Below are 16,823 nucleotides of genomic sequence, written 5' to 3'. Positions count from 1 at the left end.
GGATGGGGCAAAATACCATCAAAATCTTGAGGAAAATCTGTGGCCCTCTGCCAGAAAGTTGTCAATAGAAGGTTTACCTGCCATCATGACAGTGACTCAAAGCACACAACAAAACTGAACACACAATGACCGAAGGAGAAAAAGGTGAATGTCCTAGCATGACCTAGTCAGAGCCCAGACTTAAACCCCACTGAAATCTGTGGAACGACTTTGCAGTCCACAAACGGTCACTACCATTTAAAATGAACTGAACTTGAGCAGTTCTGCAAAGAAGAGGGAGCAAATATTGCAAAGTCTAGAAAGTTATTAGAGAAAAGTTACAGACTAAAGACTGTAATGTAAGCAAAAGGGGGTTCAACAAAATACTGACACAATGGGGTGTTCCTTTTTCTAACTCAGTGATTCTGTTTTTATTTAATTTTTTCTGACAAGTTGTGTGTGTGTGTGTGTGTTATATCTTTCACTTGGATATTATAAGCTGCACTGAATAAATACAGCTGAATAAAAAAAAACTGTGTCTGTCTTCACTTCATGCTGCAAAGCAACAAAATGTTATTATTTTAAAGGGGGGTGATTCTTTTTCTATATCCACTGGACATTTCTAGGATATAGAAATCAGACATTTATCATTTAACTCGCCATCTTAAGAGCGCAGTAGCTGTGACGTCAAAACCAGGAAGACAAATTCACCATGGGTTCCCTTAAGATTTTCCTATGGGATTTTATAATGGTGTTTTTCAGTTCATAAGTAAAATGAGGTCAGTGGTAAACATAACTTGACAATACTTCTTTTGTTGTACAATGTAAACTGCAAACACTTACACTACAGAAGTCTTAAATAGTTACAAACATACAACCCCCCCAAAAAACCAAACAAACAAACAAAAAACATTTGCTTTCAAATGATGCTTCAAAATGTGCGTTTTCAGTATGGGTGTGTGTAATCCACATTGTAGATTGAAACATCCAAGTATCATCAATTTATGTTTAACGCAGACATTGTTTTACTCAGAAATTGAAAAACCCTATTTTAAAAACCAATAGAAACCCAATATTGTTGGAGCCAACTAAATAATTTTAAGCTATCTTGAGGCCCCCTTGAAAGTTTGCTGAGGTCCCGGCCCCTGTTTGAGACAGAGACATGGCCCCACATTAAAAGATCCTTATATAAGCCCAGCTGGTTTTATTTGCTTGCTACTGCCAGTTTGTACTTGTATTTTGTACTTGCTGAGTACATTTCTTTGGCAAAGCAAAGAAAGCTTTTTTATCTTTCAATCAGGTTTTCCTTCCAAATCCAAACCCTGAATTTGAAGCTCCCCCAGTTGCCTGGCCATCGCTCTCTTACCTTTCACGATTAAAATAGCCACAGCTGATAAACTCTCGACATCCGTGTCGACCACACAGACATATTTTCCGGCGTGTTTCAGCTGTATATTCCGTATCATCAAATCTCCAGATGTACTCTAGAGATATAAACACACACACATACACATTACTATCTGCTACCAACTGGGCTTTAAAGCAACAGGAAGATGTGTGAGTTGTTTGCTATATTTGCCGGCAAGTGATTCAGTAAGTGTAGACACCCTGCTGGGTTTGGGAATGAAAATGTGGCCCAACTCCACAGCTAATGGATGACTTTTGGCAAAGGCTGTTCACTGCTATGTTTGAAACGTCCGTCATGGATAAACATTTCCTCTGGCCAAGCCTTAGGCTTCTTCAACACTGCACAGAATCCAGCTACCAAACTCACTTGCTAATTGGCTAATTAGAGCTTAATCACATTTAAGAGGTAGTGTGATTGGATTCAGTGTGCTGAAACCCTGTGATATGAAACTGTACAAGTGATGAATACTAAATCCACACACGACAATTAAATGCCTTATTTAATCTAATAAAGATGAAGAAAGTTGTTCATAAGAGTGGAGGTGAACTTCAAAAGCGCTCTGTCAAGGGAATAGATAAAGTACTGTGAAAACAGGTAAAGTAATAAAGATATTTCCTAATATATTCATGATGATAGATGTAATTAAGAAGTAAAAAGAGCATCAGAATCCTCATACAGTATATTATAATGTTATAATCATAATGAAGAACTTATGTACTGAAAAGTACTTTCTGCTAAACTAACTTTTATTCTTAACATTTGAATCATATTAATTGATATACTGATTAACTGCATGCATTAACATATGCAGAGAATAGAATACAATTTAATTCAAAGACTGAAAGCACTGAATAGAACATTTTAAAAGAACAGACAACTTTGAAAAACTAAACACTCCAGCATTTTGTTTCACTCCATTGCCCTCCATTTAGATGATTTTTTAACATAAGCATTTATGTATGCATTAAATTAACATTCTATAAAGCCTTAACCCTCTATGGTACGGAGTTGTAATTGATATATCGCATTATGGGAATTAAAAGGGTAGGCCTTTTAAGCCACATGGCAACTGAATGTCCCTCCAAAACTCCTTTTCCCACTGTCACCCTGACACAGAAGACACCTGTTGAAGTGCTCCAGAAATTGCTCGATTAACCTAATTTCTAAACATTTTCTCAAGGGGGATTTTTTTTTTGCAACATCTTTGGTAAGTAAATTAGATATTTTCATTCACAAATCAATTTCGTCTAACATAGTTTTACTGTAAATTAAGAAAATATCAAGGTTGCCATATGGCAACTCTGTACGACTGTGGAAAAATAGGTGCGTTGCCATATGGCAACACTGTACCACAGTGGAACTGCAGTAATGTATTTCCACATTGGGATATTTTTTATAGATAGTAGCATCAATAAAATTATCTAGTTAATTATTGATTTGAAGTGTTTATTGTAGTATAGTTGTATTTAAGTATAAATAACAGAATTATGTCTTCTTTTCAGAAAAAGAAGACAGCAATATTTTATGGAAAAGGCAATAGTAAGAGAGCAGAGTTGGCCTGTCATGGAGAAGAAAGGGAAGTGCAAATACCCTGGCTGCAGAGGGATCGTGTGCATGAAGTGCAGCAAATGTGACTTGCACCTTTGCATCACAGCTGAAAGGAACTGCTTTTCACGGGATGTCATAAAATGTGACATGAGTTGGATTGAGACAAGTGCACATGGATGGACTGGGAAAACACACATTTTTCTTCAGGGAGCTGCCTATCGTAATACCTATATTTGATGTTTTCATATATATTTACTTAAATATATATGCGCATACATATATTTACTTAACTTGTATAAAATACTTTCAAAAAGACTTGTTTTCGTTGTTGGAAACTTTGTGGATGTAAAACAATAAAAAAAGAAAATTGTCCGTTTGCAAGCATTAATATAATACTTTTAAGTACAATTTTGAAGGTTAAAGGGTTAGTTCAGCCAAAAATGAAAATTATGTCATTTATTAAAATTTCATTTTAATAAAAATGAAAATTATGTCATTTAATTTCATTTAAAAAATTGATAGCCTGAATGTACTGTAAGTCGCTTTGGATAAAAGCGTCTGCTAAATGCATATATTTAATTTTATATATATATATATGTATAAAAATGCATCAAGATTTCTATAAAAAGTGTTCACGACCAGCATCACTTTTGTGGGTGATTTTGTTACCTGATTTGCATTATCTTAGTGAATAAGTTGCTAAAACCATGCAGACAGCAGATGCAAATAAATAGTGCTATCAGTGTGTACATTTACTTCTTACTCGATTCACCAATCCGTCAAAAATCTTCAGTAAAACGGATACTTTATTGCTATTGTTTAAAGACACTTACTCGCTTGGATGTTGATATTGTCTATGCAGCACTGAAGTCTTTGGCACAGACAACTTCAATAATTTAATAAAAAGCGCTTAGATTTCAAATCAATTAAACTACATGAGATAAGATGTATGCTCTTATCTGAGGGGAAGATTGTGGTTGGCAAACAAGAGGTAAATCTGCAATTTCAGCAGTAAGGGCATTAGGCTAAAAATTTTGTTTCATTATGGAAATGAATTCATCCGAGCTGTGAACTTCATGTTGATAATCCTACAAGACGGGTGGCATCTGAGAATTTATAATAAGAACTGGAATATAATTACTGATAAGAATCACTCGCTTGAAGATGAGAGCGTATGTGTTCCAAATGCTCAGAGTTATCACCAAATTACCAGAATTATATAAAAGTCAAAAAGAATTTTATTTTACTGTTGCTTTCCACATAAAAAAATAACTCATTTAATTCTCCCTTATTTGAAAAATAGATCATCTTTTTGATGGCTTTGGGGGTGGTGATTAATGAATCTGTTTAAGGGTTGCTCAGTTGAATCATGCACATCCAATATTGACCAGTCAGTCCTCATTAGGGCATTCTCTCAGTCTTTAAAATCATTACTATTTCTAGAAAGGCATCATTACATCCCAGAGAAAAGCAGTCTGAGATCTGACCATTCAAAAGCCATATGAGGATATTACACTTGAGATCATTGAAGGCAAAACTTTAATGGATTGATTTTTATTATGTGAAGGGGAGGGAAAATAGCTCAAAGTGAACATATTGGGCTGCTAAGCAGTGGAAGGAACAGCTAAAAACCTCAAAAAGAGAGTGATGAATTTATCTCTGCTTAGTCTCCCACACTTTAACAGTAGGTCTGGCTCAGAGGACAATAGCATTGTACAGTAAACTACTGGATCAACTCCCTCAGAATCTGACATTTGTTGAGTATAATGTGTATAATAGATTAATTTCATTGTAAGAGCTGTATAGTATAGTACACAGTATAGTACAGAGACATTAAATTAACACTCAGGGCCCTATTTTATTGATCTAAATGCAAAGTGTAAAGCACATGGCGCAGATGCACTGAGGGTGTGTCCAAATCCACTTTTGGTATTTTAACGACGGAAAAACGGTCCATGCGCCGGGGTGCATTTTTGGAATGGATTGTCCCTATTCTCTTAATAAATAATGGCCGTAACGTTCAATAAACCAATCAGAGTGTCATCTCCCATTCCCTTTAAGAGCGAGATGAGCTCGCGCCATGCGGGATCACTATTTACATGGCGGAATTTGTTGGCAGAAAAGCTGAACGCTTCTCAAGCAAAGAAACCAATCTGCTCATGCACGTGAGCAGATCATCTACAGGACAAGCAGGAATCCACCAAAGCATTGAGAGTTGAAGGCGGCGCGGGATGAAGTAGAATTTCATTCATCATTATAAGTAGTAATGGGCTGAATTGCTAATATGTAGCCTAATTCTAATACACGCAATGAGTATCCTATTCATTACATTTTTATATTTATGTAGCCTACACAATAATATTCTTTTACACTGTAATCCTTTTGTTTTTAATATTTGGCATGTTTGTGTGATGCGCATCCCTGTGTGTAATAAGCAAAGTCAATGCGCACTGTGGACCCGCCCAGACCAGCATTTTCTACCAACACACTCTTTAAATAACAAAAAAAAATATTGCGCCATTGACTTTAGACTTTTGAGTTGGTCTATGGTGCAGTCTATTTTCAGCTTCTTAAAATAGCAATGCGCCAGCAATGTGCCTGAACACACCTCTTTTTTAGACCAGCACACCCATGGGCGCACAAATGGCCGCAAATGCATTTGCACCGGGTGTATTATAGGGCCCTCAGTATTTGTCTACATTAGGGAGGCTTTACAAAAAGAAATGAATAGTAATATTTATAGATTTGTTTAAAATCATTTGCATTCACATAGATTATGATGCAGACTCCAGTCATATGATCAGCCAAATAAAAGTTATTAAATTAAATTAGTCCACGACAGCTGTCATATTTGCAATTTGAGTACAGATTTAACACTAACGTTGTGTTCTATTCATTTTGACATAGAGAGGATTTTCTTTGCACAAAAAATGCTAATTAATTATACATAGGAGTAAAACTTACTAACTTTTCTCCCACAGGGAATAACAACTCCCACCCTCATTCTGAAACTGCCCGATTGCCGATCTCATCGATTTGAACTTATGAACCTCAGTCTTTGACTGAACATTGGCAACATTATTTTTGCATAAACACAAATCGATGAAGCCTACAATCAATCAGTTGCAAAAAGGAATACAAAACATGCTAACTGAAAGAAAACAACAAAAAGAATGAATGCAAGATTTGGTGATAATATTGCATTATGATAGGTTTACAAACAATTTTCAAAAGACCTGGTCATTTTTGACTGGGAAAACCAAATTAGGTAAAGGACAATCAGCACAGCAAGTGTGAATAAACTGTGTTGTGAAGTTGAAATGCTAGACTTTTGATGAACATCTTAACAAACGTCTATGACACATTAAAAAGTATAAAGCAGAATACAGACAGAAAGAATATATAAAAAAAATACGACATACCCCACCCACATGCTCATAATGTTGGTCCAGTTTATTGAGGAGCTGCCCATTGAAGGCCCAGGAGAATGAAACATCCAGAACGGGGTCACAGGAGATCTGGCAGGGCAGTACGATGCTCTCCCCAACAATGATCTCCATGTCCACTGGACCCTGGGTGATCTGTGTGGGATCTGCTCAAAAGCACACATAAGGTTGATTCATTAAAATGAATAACTGAATAATAAATGTAAATATATACATACACTGGACAGTATATACAAATTCTAAACCACAGAATTAAAGGGCAGTGTTTTTAAGCAGATCTCATGAGAAAAATGTGTCATTAGTGCAAAACCTGAAATCAGTGCTCCAGGTACAAAAATCTGATCCTAAAACCAAACAAACTGACTCTTCTAAGATTTACAGCCAAAAATTCAATATAAGAAAATTTGAATTATAATTGAGTTTATTTAAAGAAAGTTAATTTTTTTCTCCATTAAACCACTTTTTAATGAAAAAGGGTTTCCCTCTGAACCGAAACTGTGACATCAAATCTGAGGTACGTACCGAACCATCATGTTTAATAAATAAGATTTTTTTTTTCACTTCGGAAAATTAAATAATAGAAAAAAAGTAGTGTAATGAACTTTATGAATCTCAAATGAACAAGGAAAATTCATTTTCTGTTCAACTGACATGACCCCTTTAATAACATCAATGTTTTTACAAGTGCCCAGTAGCCCAGAGGTTACTTCCATTAAGATTCATATTCAAATCTGTTGGCATGGAATCTGCTGTAAAAGACTAATCTCAGCAAAACCCAGAGTGCAAATGCAGCATTCTATATTTTTCTCTCTAAATTGTGTAAGCACAACCTATAACCTACACCCTCACACACTCCATTAGTGTAATCCAGGGTAATTGCAATGCCATAAGCAGAGCGTGAAAATGGGTAATTACAACAACACACAAAAAGCTCTGTATCCCATCCCTATTGAGTTGAACGGAGACAAAAAAAAAAAAATGAAAGAAAAAAAACCTGTCACATTTATAACATAAACCCTCATTGGTGAGGTTTGATGTTATACATGCCTTTCCATACATAATTTAGATTGTCTTTGGAAGTAAATATCCACTTACATTTTGCTCTGTTCATCGTATATGCTACCTTTATGTCCTTTTTGGAGCTTGAAACTGTTGGACTCCATTGTATGGACAAAATCAGTTGTGACATTAAATCAAAATATCTTTTTTAGTGTTACACAAATGAAATAAATATGTACAACACCATGAGGGAATTGACTTTTTTATTTTTGGATTAACGATCGCTGAAACTGTCATGATTTTGATTAATTGTGCAGAACCCAATTGCCTGAAACCTTAAAGCCCAAGAGTTTGGAAAGAAATCACCACTTCCCACATGAACGAAAATCTAAAATAACTTCTATCTGCAGAAAAGGCAAAGAGGAAGCCCAGACCGTAATACTGTTACAGTAATCCATACCTGTGACTAATAGTCTTCCTGTAGTGCTGGCCACACCAAACTGGTTTCTAGCCAAGCAAGCGTAGTTTCCCCCGTCCATCTTGGTCACATTTGTAATTCTAAGTGTTCCATCAGGGAGTAAAGTTATCCTAAAGGAGAGAAGCACAATCCTCTCAAATCAAATTTAAACTTGGTTAACTCATAATGGAGCTAGATTCCGAGTACAAATGTGTTTTACATTTCGGGAACAGTAGAAAATGTAGTAAGAAGAACATAATGGGTTTCTTTAGAATGGCACATAAATCTCTGTACATTGGACACTATCCATGACAGCCAACGAAGCTGAAGAGTGTGCATTCACACAAAACAATCATTTAAACGTAAAGCCGGCGAGCTATAACAGCGGGCTGCATCGCTCAATCTACTGCCCCATCATTTGAATTAGACTTCTTTCCAAACCTTCATGACTTTTTCTACAATTTTAACATACTCTTAATATACATGCTCTTAAGAAATACAACCCTTATTTTCTCATGTACATGTTAAGTGCCTAGAATCTTAAGCGATTTCAGTTTCATTTACAGTAATTGCTATTTACCTGTAACTGCAATCTATGACATGAACCCTTTACAACAGTAGTGAATATAATTATTGACATCTAAACGAAAAAGATTAATATACATCACAAACTACTTACTAACGTTAATATTCTAAGGCAATTATATTATTTGTATAAAATATTTTGATAATATGTTTCTCTAGTTTTCTAGCATCTTTATAGTGTAACAACCATTCATGTAATGGTAAGTTCTTGTATCTTGTATTAAATTCAAAATTATTTTCAAGGCTTTCTTATTTTTAAAAGGTAATGGTAATATTTGTGATGGAATATAGATGTACAGCAGTGATTGATTTATGGAAAAAATATATATAATTGCCCCCGTGCCTCCTTATATATCACCAGCTATTCACACTATATTATCCAGAGCAGCAGACAGCAAACGCTGGAAACCCAGTTCTGGAATGTTAATGTTGTAATGCACAATTCCCTGGCAATGCACTTACAGTTAAATTGGACTTTGGCCATCTCACCGAATGCTCTCAAAACAAACAACTGTGGCTTAATGCAAATCTATTGTTTTCCTACAGTAGTTCTGCACCCTTGACAGGATTCTCCCCACACTATTTAATCCAACTGCATTATAAAAAGAGCCAGGCTTGCGATCCGCTGTGCTTCCTCAAGCGGCCTCCTACCAGGAATCATTTCATACTTGACAGACTTAACCCAAAATGCAGAGCGACCTCCTGCTGGCCCGGCCTAATGGCCTGCTTCATAATTCATGAGTGTTATGGTCAGTGAGCTACCACAATTGGCAATGCAGCTTCCTTTTGATAACTGTTCAGTTGCAAGCTGTGCACAGATAGTGTGAACATAGCAGGGCTGCTGGGGTGAAGCCTTGAACGAATAGATGGTCAGAATGAAGGAAAAAGAGGAATTAAGGACAAGAATACAAAGAAAAGAGAGAGAAAAAGATTGTATCCGTACCTGTCTGTGCTCTGCACCGGTTCATTTCCTTTCCTCCACATGCTAATGGCTGTGGGAAATGCCTGCGGCCTGCACTCCATGGTGACTGTGCTGCCCGTCTTGGCTTTAAGCAGATTTCTGAGAGGGCTTCTGGAAAAGTCTGGGGGCGAGGCTATGGAAAAACACATGGCCAAGAGAGTCAAACTGCCGCCTCAGGCTCGGATGCCCTGCATGTATTACTGTAAACGGACAGCAGGGCTGAAAGCAGCATTGTGTGTGTGTGTGTGTTTGTGTTTTTGTGTGCACTGCTGTTGTAGGACCACTTTAGCATTTTCTCTTAAAGGAACAGTTCAAGGCAAATTCTGGAGGCACTTCACTTGCACACTGCCTGTTGTTTTAGCGCTTCACTAAAGGAATTATGCAAATCAGGTAAGAAAATTAGTGATGAATGCAATTTGCACTGTGCAGTTCCCCATCATGTGGGTGGTTTTGAGCCGTGTGATTATGCGGGATGCAGTCTACTACCAAAATCTTACCAAATCTTTATTTGGACTATCTGAGGGGGAAAAAAGGCAAAAATAATACTTTTGGGAAACATTATTTTCCATCATTTGATCCCTTTTAGGATAAATCATAAACCTAGTTTTGAATTAATGTGTCTTTATGAAGTGGAATTCTCCATCCATCCATCCATCCATCCATCTAAATGTTGAAATAAAAATATTAATTGAAATATTTCAGCTAGTTTCCAAGGCAAGATTTCTCTTTTTCATTTAATTTACCTTAATGTTCTAAAATACAATGTTCTAATAACTTACATAAAATGTAAATGTTCTAATAACTCTAATAATCTAATAATCTATATAGACATATTTAAAAAACAAAAACTAATAAAAATTACAAAAACTTTAACTAAAATTAACATGAAAGCATGAAAACATAAAAATAAAATTCAAAATGTTAACAAAAAATATAATAGTATCTTAAAGACTCTAAAATAGCACTGGTTTGATCAAATATATGCATCCTTGGTAAATTATAAGGGATAAAAAAAAACAAAAAACAAAACAAAAATAAAAAAAATCTTACTGACACTAAACTTTAAAAAAATAAATAAATAAATAAATTAAATAAACACACTAGTGTACAGCAACCTGAACATTAAAAAATGTGAGTGAACTATTCCTTTAAAAATTATGAATAAACCTGTTAAATCACAGGGATATAATAAGGTATAACATCAATCCACACTGATTTTACACAGTCAGTTGTCCAGTTTTTATAATAGCCCTTATATGAAAGACATTTTCCGATAGCGATGACGCAATGCTTAAAGACCAGCACTAATTGGGTCTAATGTATCTCCTCTGCCGAGAAGCAACATTTATTAACAAATCGGAAAGCTGCTTATGCACGGTCATAGCAAACACACTGTGGCCTAAAGTATTGTTAAATAGCATCTCTATTACCTAATTACCCCATGGAGGGTTGCTGGCTCCTACACAAACATCATTACAGGAGACCACTGAAGGAATTGGCTGTAGTCAGATAGCAGAGGTGTCCTTAATGACCTCTACCCTCTTTCCGCTATCTCTCTCTCACTCTTCATCTCTGTATGAGCTGATGACAAAGATCTTTCTCTGGTCTTTGTCACTGTTTACTCGAAGGTTTTTCCACCAGTGAACCCCTCAGTTGTGGCTTTGTCATGTTGTCAACAGAGCAGCCACAGTTCCTCATCCTCCACCAGCAAATCAATAGTGGATTAAAATTACTGAAAGTCACAGTGCCGTACCACCCCACTCTAAATGTACTGATGGGAAATGTTGAAAAGAGGGCAGCTCTTTCATTTGTGAGCCCATTTCAAGAGTTTATTTGCCTGTAAAAACCTCAGCGCACACCAGAGGATGAGAGCTGTGTCCTAATATTCATAAAAAGTCATACTGCAGTTTGAACGGTGTTTTTTTTTTTTTTTTTGTAAAAAGGTGCTCTAGTCTTAGTTTACTCTTAAATAGTTAACTGTCACCTAAATGCTATTATAACAGTTCTCAATGTTATTTGTTAAAAGCTTGCAAAGTGTTGCTTCAGAAGTGTTTACATTTATTTTTGCCCAAAAAAATTTATAAATAAATAAATAAAATTATACAGCTATTCAAGCAATCTCAATAACAACAGTACAATATTGTACGATAAACAACAATAGTATATATATTTTTTAAAAATCACAATTTATTTTAGGGAATTATAAAATAAAATACATATTTTGTTATTTCAATATTTTTTCCCAAATTTAAATATTTGTAATATTTCTCCAACTGCTTTACCTACATTAAAATAACAATATTCATATAACATCACATCTGCCAGTCTTAATTCACTATATCTACTCTAGTTTTAATTAGGTAACTGACAACTAAATGTTATCATGATGTTATTTATTTATTTATTGTAAATGAGAAATTCATAATGTATAATAAATGTAACATAATGCTTATACAGTCATTCAAGCAGTCTCTTTCATTGTTGAAACAATAGTATATATATATATATATATATATATATATATATATATATATATATATAAATATATATATATAAATTCTTTCTTTCACATTTATAATCTTCTCTTCAGGAGATTTTTAAAAGGTCTGTAAAGAAGCAGAGTCTTAAAATGTTTGGTGACTCAAGCTATATTCTCCATATGGAGTATGAGTTGATGCCTTTAACTTGTAAGTTAAAAAGGTACAACCTTTCTCTGATTCCATTATAGATTAAATTATTGAACATTAAGTAATGAATTGTGTGAGTGCGAGGCTAAGGTTATGGGTAATGTGTAATATTTATTGTTGTGTAATGAGTGATGCATATTGTATGATTGATCGATTGATTAACAAATCTCTCCTGAGGGAGATAATATACTGAAATACTACAAAAATATTTTAGTTTATCTACATTCATTTGTGGTTTTAGGTTCTAGAAAGATTTTAAATGTTGTAAAATGCAAAACTGCAACCAAAAAGCAATTTAATGGAATGTTGTAGAAGTGTTTTGTGTTTGCTGGGATGGTGCTTCTCGGTGAATAAAGACACAAGATGATTGGAAATGAGAAAGGTACAAGAGATTCTCTTACCTAAAACCACCAATTCGGCACCGAAATAAATGATTCCGTGTTTGTTCTCAGCAACACACTGATACATGCCAGCATCTGAAAGGTTTACGGAGCTGATTGTCAGAGCTCCATTCTCTATCTGGATCCTGTCCTGTGAAACAGATGAACAGCAAATCAAAAGAATAAAAAAATAGCCGTGCATTCAACACAAACAACAACAACTAAGATTTAGGCGTTATATAATCAATAAAACTTTGTTTTATACATTTAACAGAGCTCCCCTGCTGAGGTTTGACCCAAGGATCTTTGCACTGCCGATCCAGATCTTTTTACCACTACACCATTACTCTGTGCACTGCTGGAATTTTACCTCGGCTGCCAGTAGTTCTCCATTCTTCAGCCAGCTGTATGAAGGCTTGGGCTTTCCATTGGCCTTACACTCCCAAAATAACCTCTCTTCAATTGACAAAGCGCTGTCTCGCATCGTCTGAACCCACTGAGGCTTCGCTGAAGAGACAAAAGTCAATCGTTTTTATGAATTAATTTATCAGTCATTTTTGATACACAATGTTTTTTTAATGACAAAGACATTTCTCTGGTCTTTGTCGAGATCTTTTTACGGTCTTTGTCACTGTCTACTTGAAGATTTTTCCCTCAGTCATGGTCATGTTGTCAACAGAGCAGCCACAGTTTCTCATCTCAGTATTTTTCATGTTTTATGCTTCCAAAGGCTGCATTTAATTGATCATAAATACAGTTATACATTAATATTGTAAAATATTGTTACAATTAAACCAGTTAGTGTTCTGCCTGTGGTACACTGCGTGAAAACTGTTGTGCTGCTTAATATTTTTGTGGAATTGTTTTTTTTTTTCAGGATTCTTTGATGAATGAAACAGTTCAAAAGAACAGCATTAGAAATATAGAATATTATAATATTATTAGAAATAATTAGTGACAATATAAATGCCTGTCACTTTCATCGGTATAAAAATTAAAAAAAGACTTACTGATAAATTGTAGTGTGTAAACATCACTGTCTTGATTGGTTGACACTAAATATTTCTACATGCTAGTTTATGTCTGAAGAAAACAGTATATTATAAATTAATTATTTTCTAAGACTTTCGGTGAGGGAATTTAGCCATATATAGGGACAAGAAAATCCAAATGTTTGGCTTTGCTGGAACATGGACACTGTTTTATCCAATTAATTAGAAGCACAAAATGTCAGTGAGGACTTGATCTATCCGTCTTCCTGCTGATTGAAAAGGTAACAGATTTCCATTCATGTACTTGATTCTGTCTAGATTAATGATTGAACCGTCAAACACAGTTCTATAATGTGACACTCTCTTCATGTTCTGCATTGTTGATTCCCACCAATCACTCAAGATCCGTGTAAGCATGCCTATAGATGAATCCTCAATCAACATTCCCGCTTACAGCGCTTGCAGGTTTTGTGGCAACTAAGCACTAAACTGACCGATCGGAGTCACGTACTGATAAACTCGTCAAGAAAACTGGTCAGCTCTGGTTTCCCAAGAACTAATTAAACCCAAACATCTATGAAACGCTTAAACTGACCAACCTTGCAACTGTTATCGGTTCTTCTTTTCTATGCTTTGGCCTTTTTCAAAGAGTTTGGCATACTGCATTATACAAGGACGCTTGCTCTCTGACAAGAACTGGGATGAAAAGCTTTCATGTTTTTGCATCGTTTGTGAAGGCCAGGTCTTTTCAGAAGAAGGTCAGAGTAGCACCTGCCCCTCTAACCTTCTCAGTAACCTTGAGAAAAAGCAGGACTCACATTCACAAAAAAAGCGTTTTATCTGGGAACTTAGAAGTGGTGTGTACTCCGATGTGAGTGGAAGAAAACCTTTGAATTCACGCTGTTCTGATTTGCACTACAGTTTTGTTTACATTGTATTTCACTAATGGGTTCCTTGCAGGTATTTTTCTTTTTTGTATATTTATCCATTATTTAAATCAATAACACCACATGTGAAAGGTTGCCATACCTACGAGATATTGAGTATCTGTAAACATTTGCTATTTCATCTTGATATTCAATCATTTTTCAACACATTATGGCCAGTAATTCTATGTGTAGCTGGTGATCTCCACATCATTAGGTTGAGGCATGTTCTTCTTGTTATTGTGTCAATGAAAAAATGACAGACGCAAGGAGTTAATGATTCTCACATGCTGGCTTCTAGTGCCTAATAATCCTTGGAGTCATGACTCGCCTCCAAAGATGGGCTCACAAGTGCTTAAATTCCAGATAGACCTGCAATTTGTCCGATATTTAACTGATATCGCTTTGGGCAAGACTTTGGTGTAAGATTTGGAACAGAAGCTTTATCTTATAAAACTAAGGTAAAATATTGAATAAAATTGGAGAGTAAAAAAGCCAAGATAATAAGAGCTGACCTAATTGCAGCGTCTGAATATTTAATAACGAGTAGCGTTATTAACTAAAATATAATGATAATGAAAAATACACAATGAGGTGAAATAATGATTTCTTCTTGCGCTTCATATGAATATAAAGTGAAGAAAATATCAGAGCTCTGATACATAAATGTACCTGAATATCTATCCTAAAGAAGATAAATGTTATCCATCTATTTGTCTTTATGTCTGTTTATCTGTCTGTCAGCAAAAAAAAAAGGCTATCTATCAATCTATGATTTGGCTTTATAAAACTGTAACTTTTTGCCGTTTGACACCTTTCTGGATGAACGAAAGTGTCTCAAATTAGCATTTAGCACTGCTGAGTCTTGGCACACTGCAGCATCACGCTGCCAGATCCATTATGTGATCTCCGTTTATTTTGGTCTTTACTATGCAGTTATAGAAACTATAAAAAAAGTCAGACAGGGCAGAAAGTAATCAAAAAGCTATTCACTGCAATTGTGAAATGACCGAACTGGCAGGGTTCCTCTTGGAAAACGCTGGCAAGAATTTGAAAGGTTATGACAACAATAATATCCATTAAGTGCGTTTTAAACTATTAGAAAGCTTTAATTTCAATTACAGAGAAAATGATATGGCAAAGTTGACGGGCTTCTACAAGTACTACTAACAGCCAGCCAATGTGTTCAAAAAATAAAATCGTATAATGGATTAAAATTTAATTATATCATGTGTATCTACTGTAGTACAATAACACAGTGGACACAATTATTTCAAGTTTATTTACAGTATGTTCCTGGCAACTCATTGCCATACTTTCACAGCAATTTGTACGGTAATATTTGTACAATGTCAAAGTTAGATGAAACAATTTATGATTATACAACAATGGAGTGGTACTGTATATTATTGCAAGAAATTGCTGTGAATTTTTTAAAAATCCTGGTAATTTTTTTTTATGGCAAAAATGAAGCATACCATGTGCACTAAATACTAAACATAAAATTACTACGAGTTAAATAACCATACCATGGAAAGACAGTCGTCCTTGCACCATGTTCTTTCCCATCTTGTTCTCTGCTAGACATTCATAGCCTCCGGCGTCCTCCTGCTGGAAACTGGGAATCTCCAGAACTACGTTTGAGTTCTTCATCTTCACCTTGCTAGGAAACGGCACTCCATTGGCTCTCCTCCACGTTATCTCTGGAACTGGACTGAATATATGAAAAACTATGGTGAGTAATCTTGCGAAAGCAAAAGAGAAAAATTCAAAGCTACATAGAGAGAAAGAAAGAAGGAAAGAACACAGAGTGAGAGAGAGACAGAAAAGATAAAGAATGAAAATCTTGTTTAGTATCATTATACTGTAGATTACTGTCGTTCCTCCTCATATCCCAGCTCTAACATACTAAATGAGTTACATTTCCTCATAAGAATTCATCTCATTTATTTTTGCAAGGAATATGTATATGGCTCATCCAATAATGGAATCAATTGAGACAGAAAAATTGCAACAAGGCAACAAGGCAACCCCCCCCCCACTAACCCCCACCCCTCCAAAAAAAACCAAAGACTGTTATATGGTATTTCATTTTTAAAAGGTGGCGAGAAGAGGGGGCCAAGTTGAAAAACACATTAAACTCAGTGACAGAGTTCTATTAAAAGTCAGGATAGCTGTAAAGGAAGGAATCGGCATTAGTAACTACAAAAGGGTGATGAATGACACTTACTTCCCCAAAGCAAAACACTCCAGTGTCACAACTGATCCCTTTGCGGCTGGAACCATGTCAGAGAAATGAACCTCTATTTTTGGCTCATATTCACCCATTACGCCTATAAAGAAAAAAAAAAGTGTTATTTTTCCATTCATAATTAATTCACTGATCTATAAAACTAGAAAATACATTATACAATAGATATGAAACAGTGTTAGTAGTAGAACAGTTTTTTTTTCT

The 16,823-nt window shown here is 35.3% G+C and overlaps 1 protein-coding gene across 1 annotated transcript in view; it reads right to left on the bottom strand.

The window, feature by feature from the left end:
- The window catches only part of LOC132129412 (contactin-3-like), a 43,868-nt gene that overhangs the window by 10,591 nt on the left and 16,454 nt on the right, over window positions 1-16,823 (bottom strand). Inside the window, exons 4-11 of the mRNA XM_059540990.1 lie at window positions 16,599-16,701; window positions 15,898-16,082; window positions 12,821-12,957; window positions 12,472-12,601; window positions 9,366-9,516; window positions 7,841-7,968; window positions 6,358-6,527; window positions 1,346-1,463 (exon numbers count right to left, since the gene is read on the bottom strand). Coding sequence (XP_059396973.1) covers window positions 1,346-1,463; window positions 6,358-6,527; window positions 7,841-7,968; window positions 9,366-9,516; window positions 12,472-12,601; window positions 12,821-12,957; window positions 15,898-16,082; window positions 16,599-16,696 — 1,117 coding nt within the window. The 5' untranslated portion in view covers window positions 16,697-16,701. The remainder of the gene's footprint in view (window positions 1-1,345; window positions 1,464-6,357; window positions 6,528-7,840; window positions 7,969-9,365; window positions 9,517-12,471; window positions 12,602-12,820; window positions 12,958-15,897; window positions 16,083-16,598; window positions 16,702-16,823) is intronic.

This window comes from Carassius carassius, chromosome 46, assembly GCF_963082965.1.
Source record: "Carassius carassius chromosome 46, fCarCar2.1, whole genome shotgun sequence".
Taxonomy (NCBI): domain Eukaryota; kingdom Metazoa; phylum Chordata; class Actinopteri; order Cypriniformes; family Cyprinidae; genus Carassius; species Carassius carassius.
The sequence above is the reverse complement of the archived record's forward strand: the minus strand, read 5'-3'. Positions and strand labels throughout refer to the sequence as shown.